Here is a 23,866-nt window from a genome sequence, read left to right on the forward strand (position 1 = left end):
AAGATTATTATTATTTTATTGTGGACTATTATTATGTGAATAATATAGTAAATAGATTTATTTTAGGGATAATGAACGATATAATGTAGAATAGATGCAAAAAAAAGTTAAGCAAATAAAAAAGATTAAATAAAAAGACAGTACAAGGATAGATAAATTAATAATAATTAATTATTCATCTAATTATAAGTACTAAGAACATTTGTTTGTAATGTTGTAACAATTTACTATAAATAATAATAGTACTAATAATAAAATACATACAAACATAAATGATTATAAATAAAAAGTCAATAATAATAATTATTATTATAATATATGGTGTATTATTATTATTATTATTATTATTATTATTTTTTTGTGGACTATTATTATGTGAATAATATAGTAAATACACTTGAAGATTTATTTTAGGGATATGAACAATATAATGTAGAATAGATGCAAAAAAAAAAAAAAGTTAAGCAAATAAAAAAGATTAAATAAAAAGACAGTACAAGGATAGACATGAAACGGCTCTTCAAATTCTTTTAAAAAATAAATAAATAAAATTACATAAATTAGTCTTGAAAAAAAATCTTGAACAAAGTATTCTTGACCAAAGATTTAAAGGGAGATGGTTACATTAAAAACAAATATTTTAACGTTAGATGTTAAATTTTGATTTGCATCCACTACTTTAGATAGAATTGTTCTATTATATTGTGTTTAACGCAATTACATTAAAAGGAAAAGGAAAATTAAGAGTAATCCCAACTTTACTTTACTTACAAGGGAAAGTAATTAAATTACAGTAATTAATTTCTTAATAATGCCTCACACCCAACATTGTGCAACCGGCAGCCAGCATCGACTTTTATTTTGTAATTTGACATGATGCTTTGGTAAACCTTAAAATTACGTTTAAGAATATTTATATTTCTATATAGGTCAAAGGATGATAGTTTGGAACTTGAATAAGTGCTATTGCTTTTTTAATAGATAGATAGATAGATAAATAGATAGATAGATAGATAGATAGATAGATAGATTTATAAATGATATTATTAGTATTGTAATCATAAGTTGTAGTTCTATGTTTATATAATGTTAGGAAATTAAGAGTAATCCTTACTTTACTTACAAGGGAAAGTAATTAAATTACAGTAATTAATTTCTTAGTAATGTATTAAGCCAGCATCGACTTTTATTTTGTAATGTGACATGATGCTTTGGTAAACCTTAAAATTACGTTTAAGAATATTTATATTTCTATACAGGTCAAAGGATGATAATTTGGAACTTGAATAAGTGCTATTGTTTTTTTAATAAATAATAAATATTTTTTACGGAGCACCCCTGTGTAATGGTATCTGCTGCTTCGCTAAGGTCGTGATCTGAAACGGACGCCATTTCGGATCTTGTTCGAGTAGGTATTGTGCATCTACCCATGCGTCTACTGTGAGCCAACATGGTCGATAAGAATCCTCAGTTTCCTAACATGTGGCTAACACAGAACGTCGCTCTGCGTAAACTCGTGTCTGTTTCCTGCGTGTTGTAGTGGGGCAGCATGGCTTCATCAGCGAAGAGGCGAGCGATTGAAACGGGTCAAAACCCCCAAGACAGCGATGAAAGCTCGGACGAGGGTCTGGAAGACTCGGGCGACGAGGACAGTGAAAATTCAGAAGAAGAAGTAAACGAGGTAAGTTGCGGTTTTACGTCTTACTGCAGCCAAAAATGTCGCGATGTGCAGGCCAGACTGGCTCTGCGTTGAAATACGTTGTTTTGTGATCAACACATGTGTTTTGGTTTGTGTTTAGGAGGTTATCGTGGACTTTGAAGCACACACGATATCTGACAACGACTTTCATGGCATCAAAACACTTCTGCAACAGGTACAACGACTATAATGTTTGTATTGCACTGAACGTACTGGAATAATTTACACTGTACAATCTTTGTACAGAGATTAAAAGGAGCAATGCATATGTATACATTATATTCACACACATATGTGTGGTTTTGTTTTTGTTTTTCCAGCTGTTCCTGAAGTGTCATGTAAACACATCTGATCTGACTGACATCATCATCCAGCAGAATCACATTGGCAGTGTCATCAGGGTCAGACTCATTTGAATATATTAAATATTGAGTATAACTTATTTACTTTTTTGAAAAAAAAAAAAAGTTTATATAATTTGATTGCTATTGTATCTTGAAATATACTGATAAGCACCATAACATTACTTATAATATATAATAGTCTTTGTTAATAATAATGAACATCTGGATGAACAGTGGTCAGATTTCTTTTTTTTTTTTTTTTTAATGGTTAGTTAATGGTCGAATATAGTATCCTGGTTGCCCAAACCAATTAAGGTTTAGAGAAAACCGTTAATTTTAATTATAAGCAAATTATCACCAGAGACTTTAAATTATAGTGTAATTTCTCTTTTATAAAAATTCATTCATTAACATTTACTGTTCATAACTGTGTATTTCATTAACAGATGTCATTTTATATGCATAAAAAAAAAAAAAAAAACAGAGGACCACAAGGAAGTAGTAAAGAAAAACAGTGTAACAAATATAAAAATAAAGACATAATAAAAAGATCTGAATAATAAAATTAAGATCTAAATAAATTAACGAATAGAATACCAATAATGAAAATATTTACAATAAATTCAAAATATTTAAACAAAGTAGATCAAACAGTACAATGAGTAGAAAAAAGATTAATTTACTAAATATGTGCTCTTATATTTATGATTAAATATTTATAAAATGTTTAAATGATTAATTATTTATAATGAAAGTTTAAGTTTAAAGAATACCAGTAGCAAAGAAAACTGTAGTGCTAAGAATATTTGTTTGTAATATTATAATAATTTATTAAAAATAACAACAGCAACAATAATAAAATATTAATACTATTTTTTAATAATAAACATTAATAATTATTATTTAGAATAATATAAAAATTTAAGAAATAAAATATTTATATCTTATATTATTGTTTGTAGTTGTTTGTCTATAATGTTAGAAGTTCATTATAAATAATAAATAATATAAAAATGTAAGAATAAAAAATAAGCAAAAATATAATATTAAATATGACATGAATTATAATTATTATAATTTGTAGTTCTATTTGTCTATTATAAATAAACAAATAAATAATATAAAAATGTTAGAAATAAAAAACAATATAATAATAAGCAGCAGTATAATAATAATTATTATATACATAAATAATAATAATTATTATTGTAATTATAAGTTGTTTGTCTAGAACATTCATCTATAATGTAATAATTCACTATAAATAATAATAATAATAATAAAAAATGCATAAAAAATATAAATTATAAATGCAATAAAACTTTAATTGAATTAAATACAAACTATAAATTTTGTATGTAAAAATGAATAACTACACTTCAAAATTTTAGCATTACGGTTTGTCATAAAAGGATGGTCATATGTGTGAGGTTCTGTGGTATTAAAAAAAATATACAGATAATCATCATAATAGTATTTATAATATTAAACATAATGAACAGTGGCCTTGTCCCTAATTATTATATTGTCATATCAATTAATGATTTTAAATTTTTTTATGTGTTTTACTCCAGCAAGCAGAGGTACCAGAGGACAGTGATGATGAGGCCGACCCGGACGAGGTTTTTGGATTCATCAGCATGGTGAACCTCACCGAGAGACAGGTGATAATACTCAGATTTATGAATCGTAACATGAATATCTCATAAATAATTTATTATCAGTGCTGTTTGTGTCTGATCTGATCTGGTCTTGCATGTGTTGATCAGGGTGTGGAGTGTCTGGAGAAGCTGAAGGACATGCTACTAGAGCAGTGTGCTAAAGCTGGCTCCCCAGATGTTCAGGAACGGTTTGAGCAGCTGCTGCTGGGTAACGGACAGTCTGTCGGGCTGCTGCTGAGCGAGAGATTCGTGAACGTCCCGCCACAGATCGCCCTCCCCATGCACAAACAACTTCAGTAAGTGTTCAATGGTTCTGACCAGCAGAGGGAGTCAGAGTGAAGATCTGAAAATAATACAGTTGCATGTCATAAACAGAGTACAAAATAGGTAGGGTTGCCAGGTTTTCACAACAAAACCCCCGGTAAATTTTTTTTTTATTTTACCCGCTTTCAGGGGGTAAAATACACATTATTTGGCAGGATTCCCCTGGTAAAATTTGCATTTCATAGGCTAAATATCACATTATTGGGGTTGCTTCGGCCTAATTTAGCGGGAAAGCCGCAGACTTGGCAACACTGAAAATAGGGTTCAAATTGTACAAAATTTCTTAAGGCAAGACACTACAGGCAAACATTTTTTCCTTTTTCTTTTTATGCACTGGTCAGTTTTGAGATTTTGGTTTGTTTGGCTTTTAATATGTAAAGAAAAGTACTGAAATACAATTTTAAGTGTTTACTTAATTGCACCTATTGGCCTCTGTAGATTTCTGTTGCAGTATTTATTCCTATCTATATTATAAAGATTTTTGTTTATTTGCCTGATTTTATTCCTGATGGTTGTTATAATTGATTTTGTTACTTACTTTATTTGAACTGATATAATAATCTTCTTCTTCTTCTTCTTCTTCTTCTTCTTCTTCTTATTATTATTATTATTATTAATTTTCTTTTTTTTTTTGTAAAACTTTATTTTAGCTTTGCCAACGAAACGTTTATCATTTTCATTTGGCTTACCTTGATGTATCAAAACCGAAATGAACATAAATAAAAAGTATATAAACATTTTTAAAAACACTGTCAAAAAAAATAAAACTATAAATAAAACTTTGATAGATTTATTTTGATAGATAAAGTTACAAGAGAAAAAAAAAACTAAATAAATAAATAAAAATTTCCTGATTACAATATTTGACAATATAAATCTTAATATGTCAACAAAATAAAACAAGAATCTAAACGTGGCTTTATCACATATTAATTTTTGTTCTGGAAATGTATGCAAATTAGTCCAATTAATTAGGTTAAGCCTAATTTGTCTATTTAAACATAACATAAAAAAAACTTTTTAAATAAATATATTTTTAAAAATATTTTAATGTATGCAAATTAGTCCATTAATTAGATTAAGCCTAATTAGTCTATTTAAACAACATTTAAAAAAAAAACATGTTTTTAAATAAAATTAAAAAATAAATAAATAAATATTTTAAACACTTAATTTTACCTATGCCAAAGAAATGTTTCTCATTTTCATTTAGGTAACATTAAAAAAAAAAAGAAAAAAAAAAAAAACTTTCTAAATAAACATCATAAATAAATGTTTGAAATTCTTTATCAGTAAATCAATCATTTATTGGTCTGATAATCAGTCAAATGGAAAAAGTATGGTAATAGATATTGATTAAATGTTTTACTTTATTCACTTGTCTTTAAAAAAGGTAATTGAAAAGAAAAAAATGGTTTAAAAAATTATAAAGTGTGCATAATCAGTTTAAGATATTGTACTAAACACATGAAAATATCAACCAGCAGATAACACACTTTTTCAGTTTTTCCACTATTACTCTTTAAATAGAATTACTGTCATCCTTCTGGAAGATGCAGGGAAATCTGTCAGTGTTAATCAAGCTACGAGTCTGTCATTGTTACTCAACTTGGAGAGCTCTCGTGATGATCGTGTTGTAGTATTATTGATGGTCAGTGCTAATTCCATCATGTGGATTTTATAAGTATCTTATGTAACCGTGTGTCTAATGTGGGTCAGTGCACAACACATGTAGATGAGCCACATTACATCACATAATCCCTGTAACCCCCTGGAAAACACTGAGTAAACAAGTTATTTTCTTGAAATTTAAAGTGTTTCTCATGTTTCCAGAACATTGACAGAATTTAAGATGCATGTGAGCTTGTGAAACAGTTATTTAGTGCAGCTTGATAGTATTCATGCTGTTTGGTTTCACAGGAAGGAAATGGCTGAAGCACAAAGGACCAATAAACCCAGCGGTAAATGCCAGTTCTGCCTGATGATCAGTAAAACCTGCAAACCAGCTAAGAAGAGCATATCTGGTCAAGCTCAACCCAAAGAAGAGCTGCTGTTTGTGAACGACGAGGAGGAGTTTTTCTATGAGGTCAGTTTAACTTTCATTTCTCATGACCCAATCTGCTCAAAGGTAAAATGTATTAAAGGAAAAATATATCTTTATTTTTTTATATAAAATACAGAATGTGTATAAGAAAAAAAAAAATATAAATAATAATAATAAAAAAATTACTACATGCATTTTCTGTTTTTAATTTTTTTTTTTTTTGCATTTAGCTTTTCCCTGTTATTTTAAAGTTGTCATTTTAATTTTTTTATGTCTGTGGTTTATTAATTTGTATTTGTTTTAAAATTAAATGAAAAAATATAATATAAAAATATAATGTAAATAATACTACTTGCATTTTCTGTTTTTCATTTTATTTTTGCATTTTCTGTTTTTTTTTTTTATTTAAAGTTTTTTGTTTTGTCTTTTTTTTTTTTTTTAGATGTCTGTATAGTTTTTTTTTTTTTTTTTTTTTCAATTTTGTTTTAAAATGAAATAAAAATAGTTTTTAATTTAGTAATTTAAATATAATATAAAATATAAAAATATATACATTACTAGCATATTTTGTTTAATTTGTTTGGCATTTTGTTTTTCCCTGTTAAATTTTTTGTAGTCATTATTTTTGCTGTCTGTATAGTTTTTACATTTTTATTCGTTTTAAAATTAAATGAAAATAATATAAATATAAAATAAAAAATATATTACTACTTGCATTTTCTGTTTTTAATTTATTTTAGCATTTTTTTTTTACTGTTTTTTTTTTGTCGTCATTTTTATTTTTTTATGTCTATATAGTTTTTTATTAAAATGTATTTGTTTTAAAATGAAATTTTAAAAAAGAAAAAAGTATATATATGTAACTAGCATTAAAGTTTAAAATTTAAAGATTAAAGTTGAGATTCAAAATTTAAAGATTAAAGTTTTGTCATCATTTTTATTTTATTTTTTACATGTCTATATAGTTTTTTTTTTTTTTTAGTTCTGACCTATATTTATTTTATTATTTTATTCACTTGTTTCCCTAAGGTTCACTTAGAGTGTGAGTAAAGTTATTCATAACTTGAGCTATATTTATATATTTTCAATTATTTTTTAAATATTAATAAAAATAGTATTTTTCCTTTTTTAAAGTTTTTATAATTTTGTTGTTTTGTCATTTTTATTAGGTTATTATTTTTTGCAACTAGCTGAAAAGTTATTTTTTCCTTTCATATTTTATACCAAGTTTAGTTACCTATAATAACCCTGCTTTGACTATTCAATTACTTTTCCAGTTGTTTACTAAAAAAAAAAATAAATATAGAAACTTTCTGATTGCAAATCTCTAATTAAATATTTCAGAGCCAAACATAACTGGAAAAACAATTATTAGAGAAATATCCATGGTTTAATATTTTCCCTGGTGCATTTTGACCATATAAACCCTAAATATAGTGGCACTGTCAATTTGCAGAAAACTTTTACAATTTTATCTTAGCTCAGCCTTAACTACATTTCCATTTGTTTCACAGCAAGCCACATTGAAGTTCAACTACTGTGTTCAGGACGAGGCCGACTCCTGCGCGACGGGAAAGTGGTCGTACGACGACGTGCCGATGAAACCGTTCCGCACGGTGATGGTGATCCCGATGGACAGGATGGGAGCCATCATGGATAAAATGACTGAATATCTGACCGTCTGAACCGTCCAACACTGAACTCTGCTCTACTTGTTCACAAAAAGATGTTTAATGTCCCAGGCTGAGAGTTTAATGTACAAACTGGCCACAAAACAGTTTGACACCAAATCACCCCAAACCAGTGAAATAATTTATTTCTGTACATAATCAGTTGAAATGACCCACAAAATAAACAACCCAAAACAGGATTCTTGAGTGTCTTTTCAAGAGTAACAATACAAAACATTTACAACACGCTATTTACACAAGAATATTTTCACGAGGTTCACTGTATGACACATCGATCATGTGATTCAGCCTCTTCAGTCTCTGTCTTTGTTTCTGGCGCAGCTATTTGAGGTTTCGCTCTTGCTTTTCCCCTCCTGTCACTGTCCAGGATGTGCTGCAGGATCTCTTTACTTTCACTAGGTGGCAGATTACAGAAAAAATACTGCGGTGCCATTTGAAGGAACCTGAAACAGAATGGAACACGATTTAGACTACAGACAAATACTTTTATTTGTTGAGCAGCAAATCAGCATATTAGAATGATTTTTTGAAGGATCATGTGACTGAAGACTGGAGTAATGATGCTGAAAATTCAGCTTTGATCGCAAGAATAAATTACATTTTAAAATATATTACAGTAGAAAATAGTTATTTTAAATTGTAATAATATTTCACAATTACTGTTTTCCGCTTCATTTAGGTGAGCATTAGAGACTTCTTTAATACTCATTTTCTGACTAAATTAAATCTGGAACAAACTGTTTTTAACTATAAATGTATTAATAAATGCAATGAATGAATTAAAGAAAACTGGACAAAAACAGTTTGTTGAGACAAACTTTGAGGTTGGCTTGAGAAAGCCTGACCAGAAACTTTGAAAGTCGTAAAAAGTTTTTAAAAAGTTTGATGGTTTTCAGTCTGAAATAGATTGAAGTTTAAAGTAATTTTAAAGCCTAAAGCTTTCATGTTTTGAAGGCAAATCTGTCAGAAAGAAATTGTTAGATGATGGATAGAGAGCATGTTGTTAACATGTTGCTAGCATGATTAATAAGTTCTTAGCGTTTTACTAGCATGATTAGCATATAAACGTTTTTAACATGATTAGCAAATTACTAGCATGTTGTTAGCATGATTAACATGTTACTAAAATTTTGCTAATATGATTCTAGCACGATTAGCTTGTTAACATGATTAACAAGTTATTAGCATTTTGCTAACATAGTTAACATGTTACTAGCATATTGCTATTAGCATGTTGCTAGCTTGTTTAACATGATTAGTGTGTTGCTTGCATGATTCTAACATGATTAATGTTATTAACATGATTAACAATTTACTAGCATACCGTTAGCATGTTAACATGATTAGCATGCTACTAGCATGTTGGTAATATGATTAACAATTTACTAACATATTGCTAACATTTTGTTAACATGACTTACAAGTTACTAACATTTCGCTACCATAATTAACATGTTACTAGCATGTTAATATGATTAGCAATTTACTAGCATACTGCTAACATGTTAACATGATTAACAAGTTACTAACATTTTGCTAACATGATTCTAACATGATTAGCATGTTAACATGATTAGCCATTTACTAGCATACTGCTAGCATGTTGTTAATATGATTAGCACGTTATTAGCATTTTGCTAACATGGTTAACATGTTACTAACTTGTTAACATGATTAACAATTTACTAACATACTGTTAACATGTTAACATGATTAACAAGTTACTAACATTTTGCTAACATGATTCTAACATGATTAGCCATTTACTAGCATATTGCTAACATGTTGTCAATATGATTAGCACATTATTAGCATTTTGCTAACATGGTTAACATGTTACTAACTTGTTGTTAACAGGATTAACAATTTACTAGCATATTGCTATTAGCATGTTGCTAGCTTGTTTAACATGATTTGTGTTGCTTGCATGATTCTAACATGATTAATGTTATTAACATGCTGTTAACATGATTAACAATTTACTAGCATACTGTTAGCATGTTAACATGATTAGCATGCTACTAGCATGTTGGTAATATGATTAACAATTTACTAACATATTGCTAGCATTTTGTTAACATGACTTACAAGTTACTAACATTTCGCTACCATAATTAACATGTTACTAGCATGTTAATATGATTAGCAATTTACTAGCATACTGCTAACATGTTAACATGATTAACAAGTTACTAACATTTTGCTAACATGATTCTAACATGATTAGCATGTTAACATGATTAGCAATTTACTAGCATATTGCTAGCATACTGTTAACATGATTAACAAGTTATTAACATTTTGTTAGCATGGTTAGCGCGTTACTAGCTTGTTGTTAACATGATTAACAATTTAGTAGCATATTGCTAACATATTGTTAACAGGATTAACAAGTTACTAACATGATGTTAGCATGATTAACATGTAGTCAGCATGTTTTTAACATTAGCAAATTACTAGCATGTTGCAAGCTTGTTTAACATGATTAACATGAATTAACATGATTAACAATTTACTAACATACTGCTAGCATATGGTTAGCATGATCAGCAATTAAAAAGAGAATATATATATATATATATATATATATATATATATATATATACACACACACACACACACACACACACACACACACACATACATACATATACATACACACACACACACATATATATATATATATATATATATATATATATATATAATAAATATAGTTTACATAAATATAGCTTACTGACCTTACTTTTGAACAGATTATTTTATGTCAAATATTTTTGTAAAAGTACAAAAAAAATAAATAAAGAAATAAAGAAATAAGAAAAGATGCTTTGTATTCTGTTCTGGACACCAGAATTGTAACATTTATAATTACTTCCAGTATGTTAACAATGTTAGTTTATATCTGCTAAATGACTGAATAAATGAATGTAAGTATAGCACAGGTGAGCAGCTGCTGATCTGCTTTAATCCTCATGTGTATCTGAAAAGCTCTGTGTTGTGAGAGTGGATTACTGATGATGACACATCAGAAAACATGATTACTCAGGATGACGTGGCATGATCATGTTTATAGAGTTAAAGCTGAAGCAGGAGCTGGAGGACACACACTTACGCCTGCGGTGAGATCTGTGTGACGGTGCGGATGCAGTTGTTGTCAGAGAGGTTGTACTCGTGGAACAGAACCCACTCCGGCAAACCCAGTTTATGAGCTTTGGCTCCGTAACCCGACAGACGGTGAACCTGAGCCACGTGTTTGTTCAGCAGCATGAAGTAATTCCCCGAACCGTCCACATCTCTGGCGATCTGAGGGGCACATGAGACAGATGATGAAAACAGAGAACTTCAGAAAACACATTCATGACTGACATTTCAAATTTATATCCAAAACCTATTTAAATTAGATTAAACTAACTCCTAAGAATAAAAAAAATATATAAAAAAAAATATATAAAAAAAAAGCAGTTTGGACTACAAAAGTTTTTATACGAATTGTTCTGATGTCACAACCTCTAAGCTTTTTTTAAAAAAAAACTATTTTGTTAAAAAAGAAATTGTAATAAAATAATAAATTTGGTTATGAAAATGATAAAAAAAAAAAGATTATTAAATATATATATATTTAAATAATATAAATTTAAATAAAACAGTTATGAAACTTTACTAACATAAATGGACATTGACATGGACAATGAATGAATACATAAATAAAAATTAAACAAGGAATAAATTAATACTAAAATACAAATTCTAAATATAGATAAATATAATATAATATATAATAAATAAATATAATAAATATATAAATATAAATACAGTTAGAAATATAAAGATTGTGAAATGTATACACACATTATAAGTGGACCTCAGGGAAATAAAATAAAATAAAAAAATAAAATAAAATAAAATAAAACAGGATTTAAAATACTTGTAAATATAAAGCCCAAAACTTAATGAAAACAATAGTTATGAAATTTACCTAACACTTTAAGTGGACCTTAGAGAAATGAAAAAATAAAGTAAAATAAAGTAAAATAAAATTAAATAAAATTAAATAAAATACTTGTAAATATATAGCTCAAAACTTAAGAAAACAATAGTTATGACACCATAAATGTGAACACTATAAATATAAAATACAACACTATAAATGTGAATATTTCTAAAATAAAATAAAATAAAATATAGGTCAGCACTTGTGGAAAAAAATGGTTATGAAACTTTACTTAGGAAAATGAGTGAATAAATATAATAATAATAATAATAATAATAATAATTAAAAATAATAAATAAATAAATAAAGCTATCAGAAAAATATCTATAATCCTTTATTAACATTATAAGTGGACCTCAGAGAAATGAGTGAATAAAATAAAACAACATAAAAAAAACACAAAAAAAAAAAACATATAGCACAAAATAAAATAAAATAAAATACAGCATCTTGGTGTATCTAAGTGGACCTCAGAGAAATGTGTATAAAATAAAAAATAAAAATTATAAAATATAAATAATATATATAAAACATAAAAAATCAAAAGTAAATAAAATTAAATAAAATATTAAATATATAAATGTGGAAATTAATAAATAATATAACACAATACATATAAATTTCATACATAATTATATATTAATTAAAAGTCATATATAATATTTATTAAGACATTTTAAAAAAATAAAATGCTTTGAGACCTGCATGAAGTAGCCGGCGAGCAGCGCTCTCTTGATACTGAGTGCGTTGGTTTTGGTGCCGAAGGCTGGTTCTGAAATAGGAAGCTCGATGCGTTTGAGGATGTCTGTGAGTTGAGCTCTGATGGCGTCTGCCGTTTGCAAGGCGGCGCAGCACAGGAAGTACTCCTCACACCACTGCTCCTGACTGAAATCTGACACACAAACAGACGGTTAACACGCTCGCGCTCTTCACCTGAGCATTCATGAGAGAAATCGTGTCACTCACATGGTTCCTTCTGGCTGCGTTTGAAGGTGTTGTAGATGTTGATAAGGGTGAAGTGGTCGCCCTCGGGATGCTGGAACTTCATGTGACAGCGCATCACTTCTGTTACCATGCCAACGGGAGGCTCGATGAAGCAGCTTGGTGCTGATGAGAACAGACGGATTTCAAAATATACGGTTAAAATGCTTTCTCAATCTAACTTTAAGGACAGTGTAAACATTACCTGTTAGCATTGCAGCGATGGTTAGCATCTCACTAGCGCAGTCAAACTCGCAGGACGCCAGCAGAGCTTTTGCCATCTGTGGATCCAGAGGAAGCTCTGACATGATGATGCCCATCTCGGACAGGTTTCCATCGTTATCCAAAGCAGCGAGATAATCGAGCTCCTCCAACGCCTGCATGAGGCCCTCGGGATCTGGACGTGGAAAAACATCATTCAAATGCGTCCTTCTGTGACTTATTCAACGTGCTAACCGATGAAACAAGTGTGGGCAGTTGTCTCTGGTATTTCTAAAAATAAATCACTTGATATAGACAGGCGGTTCTCCATGTTTCCACTGAGCTCTTCTCTTCCTGTTTATTGTGTCTGTTTGTTCACTAATGAACAAACTCTTTCTCCTCTGAGCTTTCCACCGTCCAAACAGTGACCAGAAACAATGAGCATAAACCCAGCAGACAGCAGAGCTGTCAGTTCAGCAAATGCATGCATGACTGAACGACACAAACCCATCCATACACCTTCATATCAGCAACAATTATAGACTACAGTGAGACTTCACAGACTAAACCTGCAACATTCATGAACAATTCTCACTTTTAGGTGATCAATCAATCGTGTTTATTATTATTAAAAAAAAAAAAAAAAAAAATTAAAACTGGATTTAAAAAAAAAAAAAAAAAAAAAAAAAATTCTATATAATAATAATTAATTCTGATTTTTATAAGACATATTTTTAGGATATAAACTCAGAGTTGTGAGATACAAAATTGCAAGATTTTTTTAAGATATAAGCACAAACTTGCGAGTTATAAACTAAAAATTATTGTGATTTACAAAATTGCAAGATATCTTAAGATATAAACTCACAATTGCAAGATTATGCAAGATAAACAAAACCGCTAGATATAAACTAAGAATTGAGAGATTCTGTAAACTATAAATTCAGAATTGTAAGATTAAGATAAACACAATTGCGAGATTTTGTAAGATAAAAACAAAGTAAAAAAAATAATAATAATAATAATAAAAAAATAAACTAAGAACTGCAAGTTTTTTAAAGATATAATCTCACAATTGCAAGATAAGGTACATACTCAGAATTGCAAGATTTTGTAAGATAACTCAATTACGAGATATAAATTGAGACATAAGCTCTCAATTGTGAGATTTTTTTAATATAAAAACAAAATTGTAACATTTTGTAAAATATAAACTAACAATTGTAAGATTTTTTAAGATATAAACTCAGACTTGCAAGATTTTGTAAGATAAAAAGTCAAAATTAAAAGATATAAACAGAATTTCGAGATATAAACTAAGAATTGCAAGATTTTGCAAGATAAAAACCCAACTGTGATATAAATTTCGAGACATAAACTCAGAATTGCAAGATTTTGTAAGGTAAAAACTCAAAATTGTGAAATATCAACAGAATTTTGAAATATAAACTCAAACTTGCAAGATTTTGTAAGAGACAAACTCAGAAACGTGAGGCTGTAAAATTGTAAGATTTTGAAAGAGAAACTCAGAATTGAGAAATTTTGTAAGATAAAAACAAAACTAAAATTTTGTAAGATATGAACTCATTTGTAAGATTTTGTATGATATAAACTTAGACTTGCAAGATTTTGTAACATAAAAAGTCAAGATTGCAAGATATAAACAGAATTTTGAGATACAAACTAAGAATTGCAAGATTTTGTAAGATAAAAATTCAAAATTGCAATATATAAACAGAATTTAGATATAAACTAAGAAGTGCAAGATTTTGTAAGATAAAAACTCAACTACGATATAAATTTCGAGATATAAACTCACAATTGCAAGATTTTTTAAGATAAAAACAAAATTTTTTAAGATATAAACTCAGAATTGAGAGATTCTGTAAGCTATAAATTCAGAATTGTAAGATTTTTAAGATAAACACAATTTCGAGATTTTGTAAGATAAAAAATAAAAAAAATAAATAAATAATAAAAAAAACAACAAAAAACTAAGAACTGCAAGTTTTTTACAGATATAATCTCACAATTGCAAGATAAGGTATATACTCAGAATTGCAAGATTTTGTAAGATAACTCAATTACGAGATATAAATTTTGAGAAATAAGCTCAGTTGTGAGATTTTTTTTAAGATAAAAACACAAAATTGTAACATTTTGTAATATATAAACTAATAATTGTACGATTTTTTAAGATATAAACTCAGACTTGCAAGATTTTATAAGATAAAAAGTCAAAATTGCAAGATATAAACAGAATTTAGATATAAACTATGAATTGCAAGATTTTGTAAGATAAAAACTCAACTACGATATAAATTTTGAGATATGAACTCACAATTGCAAGATTTTGTAAGATAAAAACTCAGAATTGCAAGATTTTGTAAGGTAAAAACTCAAAATTGTGAAATATCAACAGAATTTCGAGATATAAACTCAAACTTGCAAGATTTTGTAAGAGACAAACTCAGAAATGTGAGGCTGTAAAATTGTAAGATTTTGAAAGATAAACTCAGAATTGAGAAATTTTGTAAGATAAAAACAAAACTGTAACATTTTTGTAAGATATGAACTCATTTGTAAGATTTTGTATGATATAAACTCAGAATTGTAAGATTTTGTAAAACTGTAAGATTTTGTATGATATAAACTCAGAATTGTGAAATTTTGTAAAATTGTAAGATAAAGATAAGATAACTTTTGTAAACTAAACTAAGAATTGAGAGATTTTTAAAGATATAAACACAATTGCAAGATTTTGCAAGACACAAACTCAGAAAAACGACTTTGTAAACTTGTAAGACTTTGTAAGATATACTCAAAATTGCACATTTTTAAAGATAAAAACTCAGTTGTGAGATTTAAACAGAATTTCGAGATACAAACTCATAATTGTGAGATATTTTTAAGATATACATTCAGAATTGCATGTTCATTCACTCAGAATTGCCTCAGAATTTTGTAAGATATAAACTCACAATTATGCAAAAAAAGTCAGAATACTAAAGTTTATATCTCTCAATTAACTTTTTTTATTCTGTGGCAGAAATGAGTTTTCATAGATTACTGACATTTTACTCCTCAGTAAAGCTGAATTTTGACAAAGCTCTCATATGCCAGTGTGAAAACTTCATCTGAATATGAAAATGAAATCTCACCCACCAGGTCTGCTGATGAAGTCACAGTGTCCGATCCCGGCCGCCTCCATCCTCTTCAGATAGAGCGCCGTGGACGTGATGTTGGACTCCAGAATGCGAGGAGGAATCTCAGCGGGCAGCTGAACGTTCTCAGGATACAAACAGAAGCACTTCCCTTCAAAAACAATCACATTCATTTTTTGAGCAAGTAATTTTTATTATTAACAGCAACTATTTATTTGCATACTGAACTGTGAATGTTTTCTTCTATTTAGCATCACAGTCTTTCTACCGCAAATACAGTAATACATTGGGTATTTATATAGTGCGTTCATGTCGAGGATCTTAAAATAACAAGTGAATGTCAAATAAATGCTAACAGTTGACACACCTGTTGATCCAGTCAGCCGTTTACGGATTTCAGCTTGACATTTACTGATGGATCGGATGACCTCTGAATTCGCTCTCACTCGTGGATTATACACCTACACACAATACCACACATTTAAAGCAAACACAGACTTTAAATTAAGTGTTCTTGGACTGCTCAAATGTGTTTGCAATTGACAAAAGATGCAAAACCATCAATGCAGTAAATAAAAGCTGGTTTTCAGCACACTCACTAATCTCTTTTCTACTCCAGTATCAATGACAAAAGTAATGGTGTCCACCAGCCAAAACAGATCCTCCGATTGGCTGCAGGAAACGAAGATCCGCCTACTCGTCTGTGGGATTTCTGTGATTGGTGGACACATTCCGGTGTGTCCGGGACACAGGGGAACCGCTATCAGCTCTCCCAGAGATACACTCATCCTGGACGCTTCTTTAGTGAGAATATTACAGGCACAGACCACCTCCTGAAACACACATACACAGACATCACTATCAACAGAAAACCCATTTTAATCACAATAGTTGTTCTGAGAGAAAAATGAGTGGTGCTTATTAGGCTGTTCTTGGGTCCCTCATTTAGTGAAAGTCTTGATTTGTGAATGACATGAATGTGATTTTACAGGGCAGAGTGTCAGTTAGACTGGAAGAGCTGAGTGGACGTATTCATTCAGACGCTGCTGACCGTGCTGAACACAATAATGTCATTGTCATCATGGAGAACATTGTGTTAGAGCTGTTTGCTACTGCAAGCATCATTATTACTATTGCTAAAAGTCATGATTAGGAATTTAATCAAACTCCAAACTAGTTACCTTGTTGGTGGGCTATCAGAAAAGTAGCTTGAAGATGGACTTGAGTCATATTTACACACCAGAATATCACAGAGACATCTGATGGTGGATAGTAGTGACAGTAAAGTGACAGTAAAGACATTTATAATCTACAAAAGATTTCCATTTCATGCTGTTCTTTTAAGTTTTTCATCAAAAAAATACTGTTTCTATGAAAATATGAAACTTAAAAATAATCAATGTTTATTGAGCAGCAAATCAGCATATTAGAATTATTTCTAAATGATCGTGTGACACTGAATGCTGGAGTAATGATGCTTCATAAATGAATGCATGCGTTCATTCATGCATTCAGCCATTCATTTGTGCATTCAATGCATCCACCCATGCATTCACCAATGCATTCACCCATTCATTTATCCAAGCTTTCGCCCATGCATTCATCCAAGCATTCGCCCATGCATCCATCCATGCATCCACCAATGCATTCATGCAAGCATGCGCCCAAGCATTCATTCAAACATCCGACCATGCATCCACCCATTCACTCATCCAAGCATCCACACATGCATCCATCCATGCATTCACCAATGTATTAGCCCATGCTTTCATCCATGCATTCACCCATGCATTCATTCAGCATCCACCCATGCATCCATCCATGCATTCACCCATGCATCCACCCATGCACCCACCCATGCATTCACCCATGCATCCATCCATGCATTCACCTATGCATCCATCCATGCATTCACCCATTCATTTATCCGAGGATTCACCCATGCTTTCATCCATGCATCCACCCATGCATTCATCAAATATTCACTTTTAGTGTTAATACTCAACTCTCCAGTTCTAGGATTATCCCAGGTTAACTCTGGTTAATTGCCTAGATAATTTATGCTTGCATTATTGCTACAATAAATTGTAATGCATAAAGGTTCACAAGCTGTTCTAATCCATTAACAAATTTCATCTCACCTGCTCTGAAGCAAGAAACACAGCTACATCTCCTGGCTCTCTGGACCGATGAACCTCCAGCGCGAGTCTCAGAGCCGAATAGAAGCTTTCAGCGCTGGTGCTGTTGCTGTGAATCACTTCACCGGCGCACGGGGCATCCAGGTGCAGGCGTGGAACGTTCCCATAGTGCGTGAGGAATGTTTCTGAAGCAGGTGGGGCAGACAGGACCACCACCCTGAGCTCAGGCCGCTGGAGAAGCACCTCTCTCAGCAGACCAAGCAGGACATCCGTGCTCACGGTCCTCTCATGGGCCTGGTCTATCACCACCACCCCGTAATGCTCTAGCATGGGGTCTGACATCATCTCCCGCAGCAGGACGTCATCAGTGCAGTACCTGCAACAAGGACGTAGTTTTGGTTTTGAGATTTACAGATAAAATTGGTACAAAATATACAAATATAGAAGGCACATACATTCAAAAACTTTAATTGTACAATCTATATGTATTATTGGTGACCTATTCAACAAAAAAAACAAACATGCAAAAAATATAAATATTTTTTTAATTTTTAAAAAACATTTTAAAATAAGTTTAGACATTTGACAAGACATTTGACAAGACATCTAATAATAAAGTAGGACATTTAATTAGACAGATGTCTTTATAAAAAATATGGATCTTTTCTTTTCTTTTTGTTTGTTCTGATTAATGTTTAATATGTCATTTTTATAATAAAATAAGATATTTGATTATAATGTTTTTATAAAATAAAATAAGACATGTTTGATTAGACACTTCTTTACAAAAAAATTACAATGTATATATATATAATAATATTTATTAATTATTAATATTAATATTTTTATTAATATTTTAGACATTTGCTAAGACATATTTCTATAATAAATTAAAATAAGACATATTTGATTAGATATTAATTTATAAAATAAAAATATATTTTTAAATTATACTTTTATTGATGTGCTTCAGTCTGTGCTTCATATCTGACTAGACCCTGTAATAAAATGAAATAAAATAAGACATATTTGATTAGACTTTTTTATAAAATAAAATATGGATTTTTTAAAAATATGTTTTAAAATATATTTGACTAGTAATAATATATATAAATAAGTATAAAAATAAATATAAAACAAGACATTTCTTAATAAAAAAAATGTAAAGGTTGGATTTTTTTTTATTGTCTGACAAGTTAAACATGTACAATCACTAAGTAAAGTAATAAAAGTAAAGGTTTTAAAGCTTTGACTGCTTTGACACTGGTGGACGGATCCCTATCCTCCAAAACCAAATTCAAGAGAGAGAAATGCCTCCCGGACCTCCACTGACCCGTATATAATAAAGCAAAAAGATGGCACATTCTTCTCATGCTTTAGCTGGGCTGGGCAAACCAAACCACAAACCTAAAATATCACCAACTTGAAAACCTTTGGTCATAGTGAGCATTTCAGTGAGGTTTTTCACACTTTTGAGTGCTGCATGCATGTGAGTTTCACACACACCTGAGAATAGTATCGTTGGAGCAGCACGTCTCCAGCGGGATGCTGTATCCAATCTCGTGGCCGATGTTTACGTCCATCTCGTCCGCAACACGGAGGGCCAAATCGACAGCCTGCCGTCTCTGGATCTGACTGCACACCACCACACCGTGCTGGTACTGCGCAGCCAGGCAGAACTCGGCACACCACTGAGGGATCTAAAGACGTCAACACACACTATCAGCACCTGGATGCATTCGATTACATTAGAGAAGCCTTCAAAAAAAAGTTAACCAAATATGACAATTATTTCAGCTTTTCTCTGCAGGTGGTCCACACCAAGACCTGTCCTTGACTTGTTTAACAGCTGCAGGTTTAGACCTTCAGCCTGAGCAGTCTGGGAAAATCTCAACCGCATCTGTTGGACAGGCAGGTCGGGTGAACTGAACAGATGCAAGGCTTCCTATTTCTACTTAACAAACAATGCACATGTATCCGTACATTTAAAAACTCCAAATCATAATGTGCAATATGCAAAATATGCATTAATGCTAAAAAGAACACAGATTCTACTCATCTACAACCTTTGATAAATGACAAAACACATGAATCCCATCACTTTTATTTTATTAATTTCATTTCATTCTTTTTTTAACAGTTTAACTTATTTTTTAGTATCCTGACATTTATTAATTGCAAAATTACATAAGATACAAATATATTATTTTTAAGATATTTATATATTCAGAAGAAATTCTATCTGTTCTGATGGCAGAATTTTGTTACTTGTTTACCTGACACTACCAGTTTGGAATAATTATTACAACTGCATTTATTTGATATAAATGCAGTAAAAAAAAAAATGTAAATATTGTTAACAATTTAAACTAACTTTTCTGTTTGAATATTTGTTTAAATGTAATTTATTCCTGTGAACAAAGCTCAATTTTCAACATAATTACTCCAGAAATCGTTCTAATATGCTGATTTGGTAGTTTAAAATGATCAGTTATTATTGTAGCTTTATTATCAATTTTAATGGTTCTTATTTTTAGCAATATTGATATTGGTTGTACTGAAGAACATTAGATATTCTTTCAAAGAAAAATAATTATTCCAAACTTATAGTAGTGTAAAACTAAATAAATGTATTATTTCCTTCTTTTTCTAATATATGTCTAGTCTAGTTTTTGAACAGTAAGATTTTAATGTTTTAAGATTTTAAGTCTTTTCTGCTCACCAAGCCTGCAGCACAATTTTGAAATATTTTCACCATTTAAAATAACTATGTTCTATTTGAATATATATTTTAAAATGCAATTTATTCCTGTGGTTTCAAAGGTGAATTTTTAACATCATTACTCCAGTCCCATGATCCTCCAAAGATCATTCTAATATTCTGATTTGCTGCCCAAAAAACACTTATTATAATTATGTTGAAAACAGCTGAGTAGAATTTTTTCAGGTTTCTTTGTTGAATAGAACAGCATTTCTCTGAAATAGAATCTTTTGGATCATTATAAATGTCTGTATCATCACTTTTGATCAATTTAAAGCATCCCTGCTAAATAAAAGTATTAATTTCTATAATTTATAATTTCTTAATGTACTCAACTGTTTTAAATACTGATACTGCTACTACTACTACTAATAAATGTTTCTTGAGCAGAAAATCAGCATAATACAATGATTTCTGAAGGACCACATGACACTGAAGAATGCAGTAATGATGCTGAAAATGTAGCTTTGATCACAGAAATAAATTACATTTTAAAATATATTAAAATAGAAAGCAGTTATTTTATATAGTAAAAATATTTCAGAATATTACAGCTTTTGCTGTATCTTGAAAAATTGAAAAATGCAGGCTTGGTGAGCAGAAGAGAAGAGAAAAAAAAAAACAATAAAATTTTGACTGGCAGTGTATAATTTACAATTACTAAGCTCAAATGACATAAAAATGAAAGTAGAGGCAAAAGGTTGTCATGACTGACCAAATCATAAGGCTGAATGCACACTGTTTGTTCAATAGAATCAACACAATGGTTGCAGCTGACTCAAAGCAAACATTCGTTCATGATACAAAACTGATGACCTCATTTAGAATGATCAGTAAAGTATATTTGCACAGGTTTAAAACTTCATGATCAGGCCACATGACTTCAAAACAGCAGGTATGAGACGTGTATAAGTGCTGGCAAAGCCGTATATTGTTAATCTATTACTGTGTTAAATTTCTAGAATGTCTGGAATCTGAATTGGAATGAGACTGAGGGAGTTTCAGACAAATTAAATACTACTGAGGAGATTTGTGAGTCCAAATTATGCAACAGGACATAAATAATTATTACATGAGTAATTCAGGTTTATTATGCCTAGCTATTCCAAGATATGTAGAAAAAAAATAAACAGATTTTTCTAAACTCTTTTGACTCTTTTTAAAATTATTAGACATGCACAAATTATTCTTTATTATTATTATTCTGTGCTTGTCAATGAAAAGCAAAGCAAAAAGCTCTCAAACTCTGTTTCATGGCAGTGAGGCCTTATGTTTCTCAAAGCTATTTTTAGTGCTTCTCCAGCATTATTAGTGTGCTGAAGTTAAAGCAGATGCTATATTTACACACTTTCTTAAGGTTGTCTTAAAATCTGACGTATCAGGATTTTATCACCAGGCGAATGTCAAATCAATGGCATATTCCAGATAAGGCACTGCCAAATTTAGTAAACAAATCTATATGTCTTGAACTTCTTAAAGAGTTTAGACATCCTACCAACAGCAAAAAGTGGTAAATAAGCATGCATATGTCTCAAAGACTCACCTGTGTGCTTTTACCAGTCTTGGTTGTGCCTGAGACTATAAGAATCTGATTATTTTCCAGCAAAGTCATAAATTCATGTCTGTATTTCCAAACAGGCAGAGTTTTTCTCTCCTGCAAGAGTCTGTAGTATCTGGAGGAATATGGCAGTCCATCAAACTGATTGAGCTCTAGATCATCTCCAAACTCAAACAGATCATCAGATTCCTCCTCTCTCTTGAGTTCTCCTTCTGATATCTCGCTGTTCCCAGCCATAATGAACAGCCGCACGTATGTGATTATTATAGAAAGTTCACCAACTCACTCCCAGGAGGACCGATCAAACAATTCAGTCCTCTGTGCTCGTACATGTGTCCAAAAACACCTATAAAACCTCCGTAAACTTGGACGTATGTTGAAAATCCCTAGCTACTAGAAATGCCGGTGTGTTCTGGCACTGCGCTCTCATGTGCGCGCTCAGGACAGGAGCGCTGTCGTGACCGCGGACGCATGACGTGCCCGGTTAATCCAGTTAATTCACCGGGCAGCTGCGCATGATCATATATGCAACTCGAACAAAACAGATTCAAAATTCCAACGTCATCATATTTTAATGTGATAACATTCCCAGCAAAAAAAAAAAAAAAAAAAAAAAAATACAGTTTGTTTAACTGTTTTTCTGGATAATAAGGTTTGAAATTTTTATATTTCATGTTTTGTTTTTTGTTTTTTGTAAACACAAACTGAATTTCAAGTATAAACCTAAACTGGGAAATATTCACTAAAAAGTGTGACAACTATCCCTTTTTTCTTCCCGTAAGAGTGGGCGCAGCCATTTGTAAATTTTATGGGTGTGGCTTCCGGTCTCATCAACCTCCAGCTATTTTTAGCTGTACAAAACATTTGATTTTGCTGTTTGATAGTGGAAATTGGTGTGTCTTACCATATTATTTTTAAGTATTCTCTTAATTATGAGCACACTGGTTAGTGCAAACAGTTTTACTGTTCCACATTCAGTTAAAAACTGGCATAAAGTTGGCTTGACGTTGGACGTTGGATATTCGCAAATTTAGGGACCGTCTCTAAAGGTACATACGACATTAATATACACTTCAATAGCATTTACAGCGAATGACTTACAGTCACACAACCAACTATAAAATGTTCATGGTGTCAACTATAATGCACACCTTTTACATTTTTGATATTTATTAAAATAAACTGTAAATCATAGGTTAAAAATGCTATTTTTCACTACCGAATAGGTTTAAAAGCAACATTTTCCATAATTTAAAGCTCAATAGCATTTGAGTAAAATGACTTACAGTCACAAAAACAACTATAA

General features: G+C 30.4%; 2 protein-coding genes across 2 annotated transcripts; one reads left to right on the top strand and one right to left on the bottom strand.

Annotated features, from left to right (window-relative positions):
* Window positions 1–1,506: 1,506 nt before the first annotated feature.
* On the top strand, window positions 1,507–7,942 carry bccip (BRCA2 and CDKN1A interacting protein). The gene is made up of 7 exons (XM_051124881.1): window positions 1,507–1,681; window positions 1,800–1,874; window positions 2,020–2,100; window positions 3,618–3,707; window positions 3,813–4,000; window positions 5,949–6,114; window positions 7,587–7,942. The coding sequence occupies exons 1-7, from the start codon at window positions 1,550–1,552 to the stop codon at window positions 7,755–7,757; spliced, it is 903 nt and encodes a 300-aa protein (XP_050980838.1). The 5' UTR covers window positions 1,507–1,549; the 3' UTR covers window positions 7,758–7,942.
* dhx32a (DEAH (Asp-Glu-Ala-His) box polypeptide 32a) lies at window positions 7,823–23,027 on the bottom strand. The gene is made up of 11 exons (XM_051124873.1): window positions 22,546–23,027; window positions 19,748–19,941; window positions 18,245–18,617; window positions 16,703–16,936; window positions 16,471–16,564; window positions 16,105–16,254; window positions 12,944–13,135; window positions 12,724–12,864; window positions 12,459–12,649; window positions 10,879–11,069; window positions 7,823–8,206 (listed from the first exon to the last, which is right to left on the bottom strand). The coding sequence occupies exons 1-11, from the start codon at window positions 22,795–22,797 to the stop codon at window positions 8,020–8,022; spliced, it is 2,199 nt and encodes a 732-aa protein (XP_050980830.1). The 5' UTR covers window positions 22,798–23,027; the 3' UTR covers window positions 7,823–8,019.
* Between the last annotated feature and the right edge of the window lie 839 nt (window positions 23,028–23,866).

The sequence above is a fragment of the Labeo rohita genome, chromosome 12, assembly GCF_022985175.1.
Source record: "Labeo rohita strain BAU-BD-2019 chromosome 12, IGBB_LRoh.1.0, whole genome shotgun sequence".
Taxonomy (NCBI): domain Eukaryota; kingdom Metazoa; phylum Chordata; class Actinopteri; order Cypriniformes; family Cyprinidae; genus Labeo; species Labeo rohita.

Excerpts from the sequence above, each read along its gene's own strand:
- bccip (XM_051124881.1), top strand. The coding sequence starts at position 1,550 with ATGGCTTCATCAGCGAAGAGGCGAGCGATTGAAACGGGTCAAAACCCC. Across the intron at positions 1,682-1,799 it reads CAGAAGAAGAAGTAAACGAG|GAGGTTATCGTGGACTTTGA; the intron begins GTAAGTTGCGGT and ends GTTTGTGTTTAG. Across the intron at positions 3,708-3,812 it reads TGAACCTCACCGAGAGACAG|GGTGTGGAGTGTCTGGAGAA; the intron begins GTGATAATACTC and ends TGTGTTGATCAG.
- dhx32a (XM_051124873.1), bottom strand. The coding sequence starts at position 22,797 with ATGGCTGGGAACAGCGAGATATCAGAAGGAGAACTCAAGAGAGAGGAG. Across the intron at positions 18,618-19,747 it reads TCCAACGATACTATTCTCAG|GTACTGCACTGATGACGTCC; the intron begins GTGTGTGTGAAA and ends TCCTTGTTGCAG. Across the intron at positions 13,136-16,104 it reads TGACTTCATCAGCAGACCTG|ATCCCGAGGGCCTCATGCAG; the intron begins GTGGGTGAGATT and ends TTCCACGTCCAG.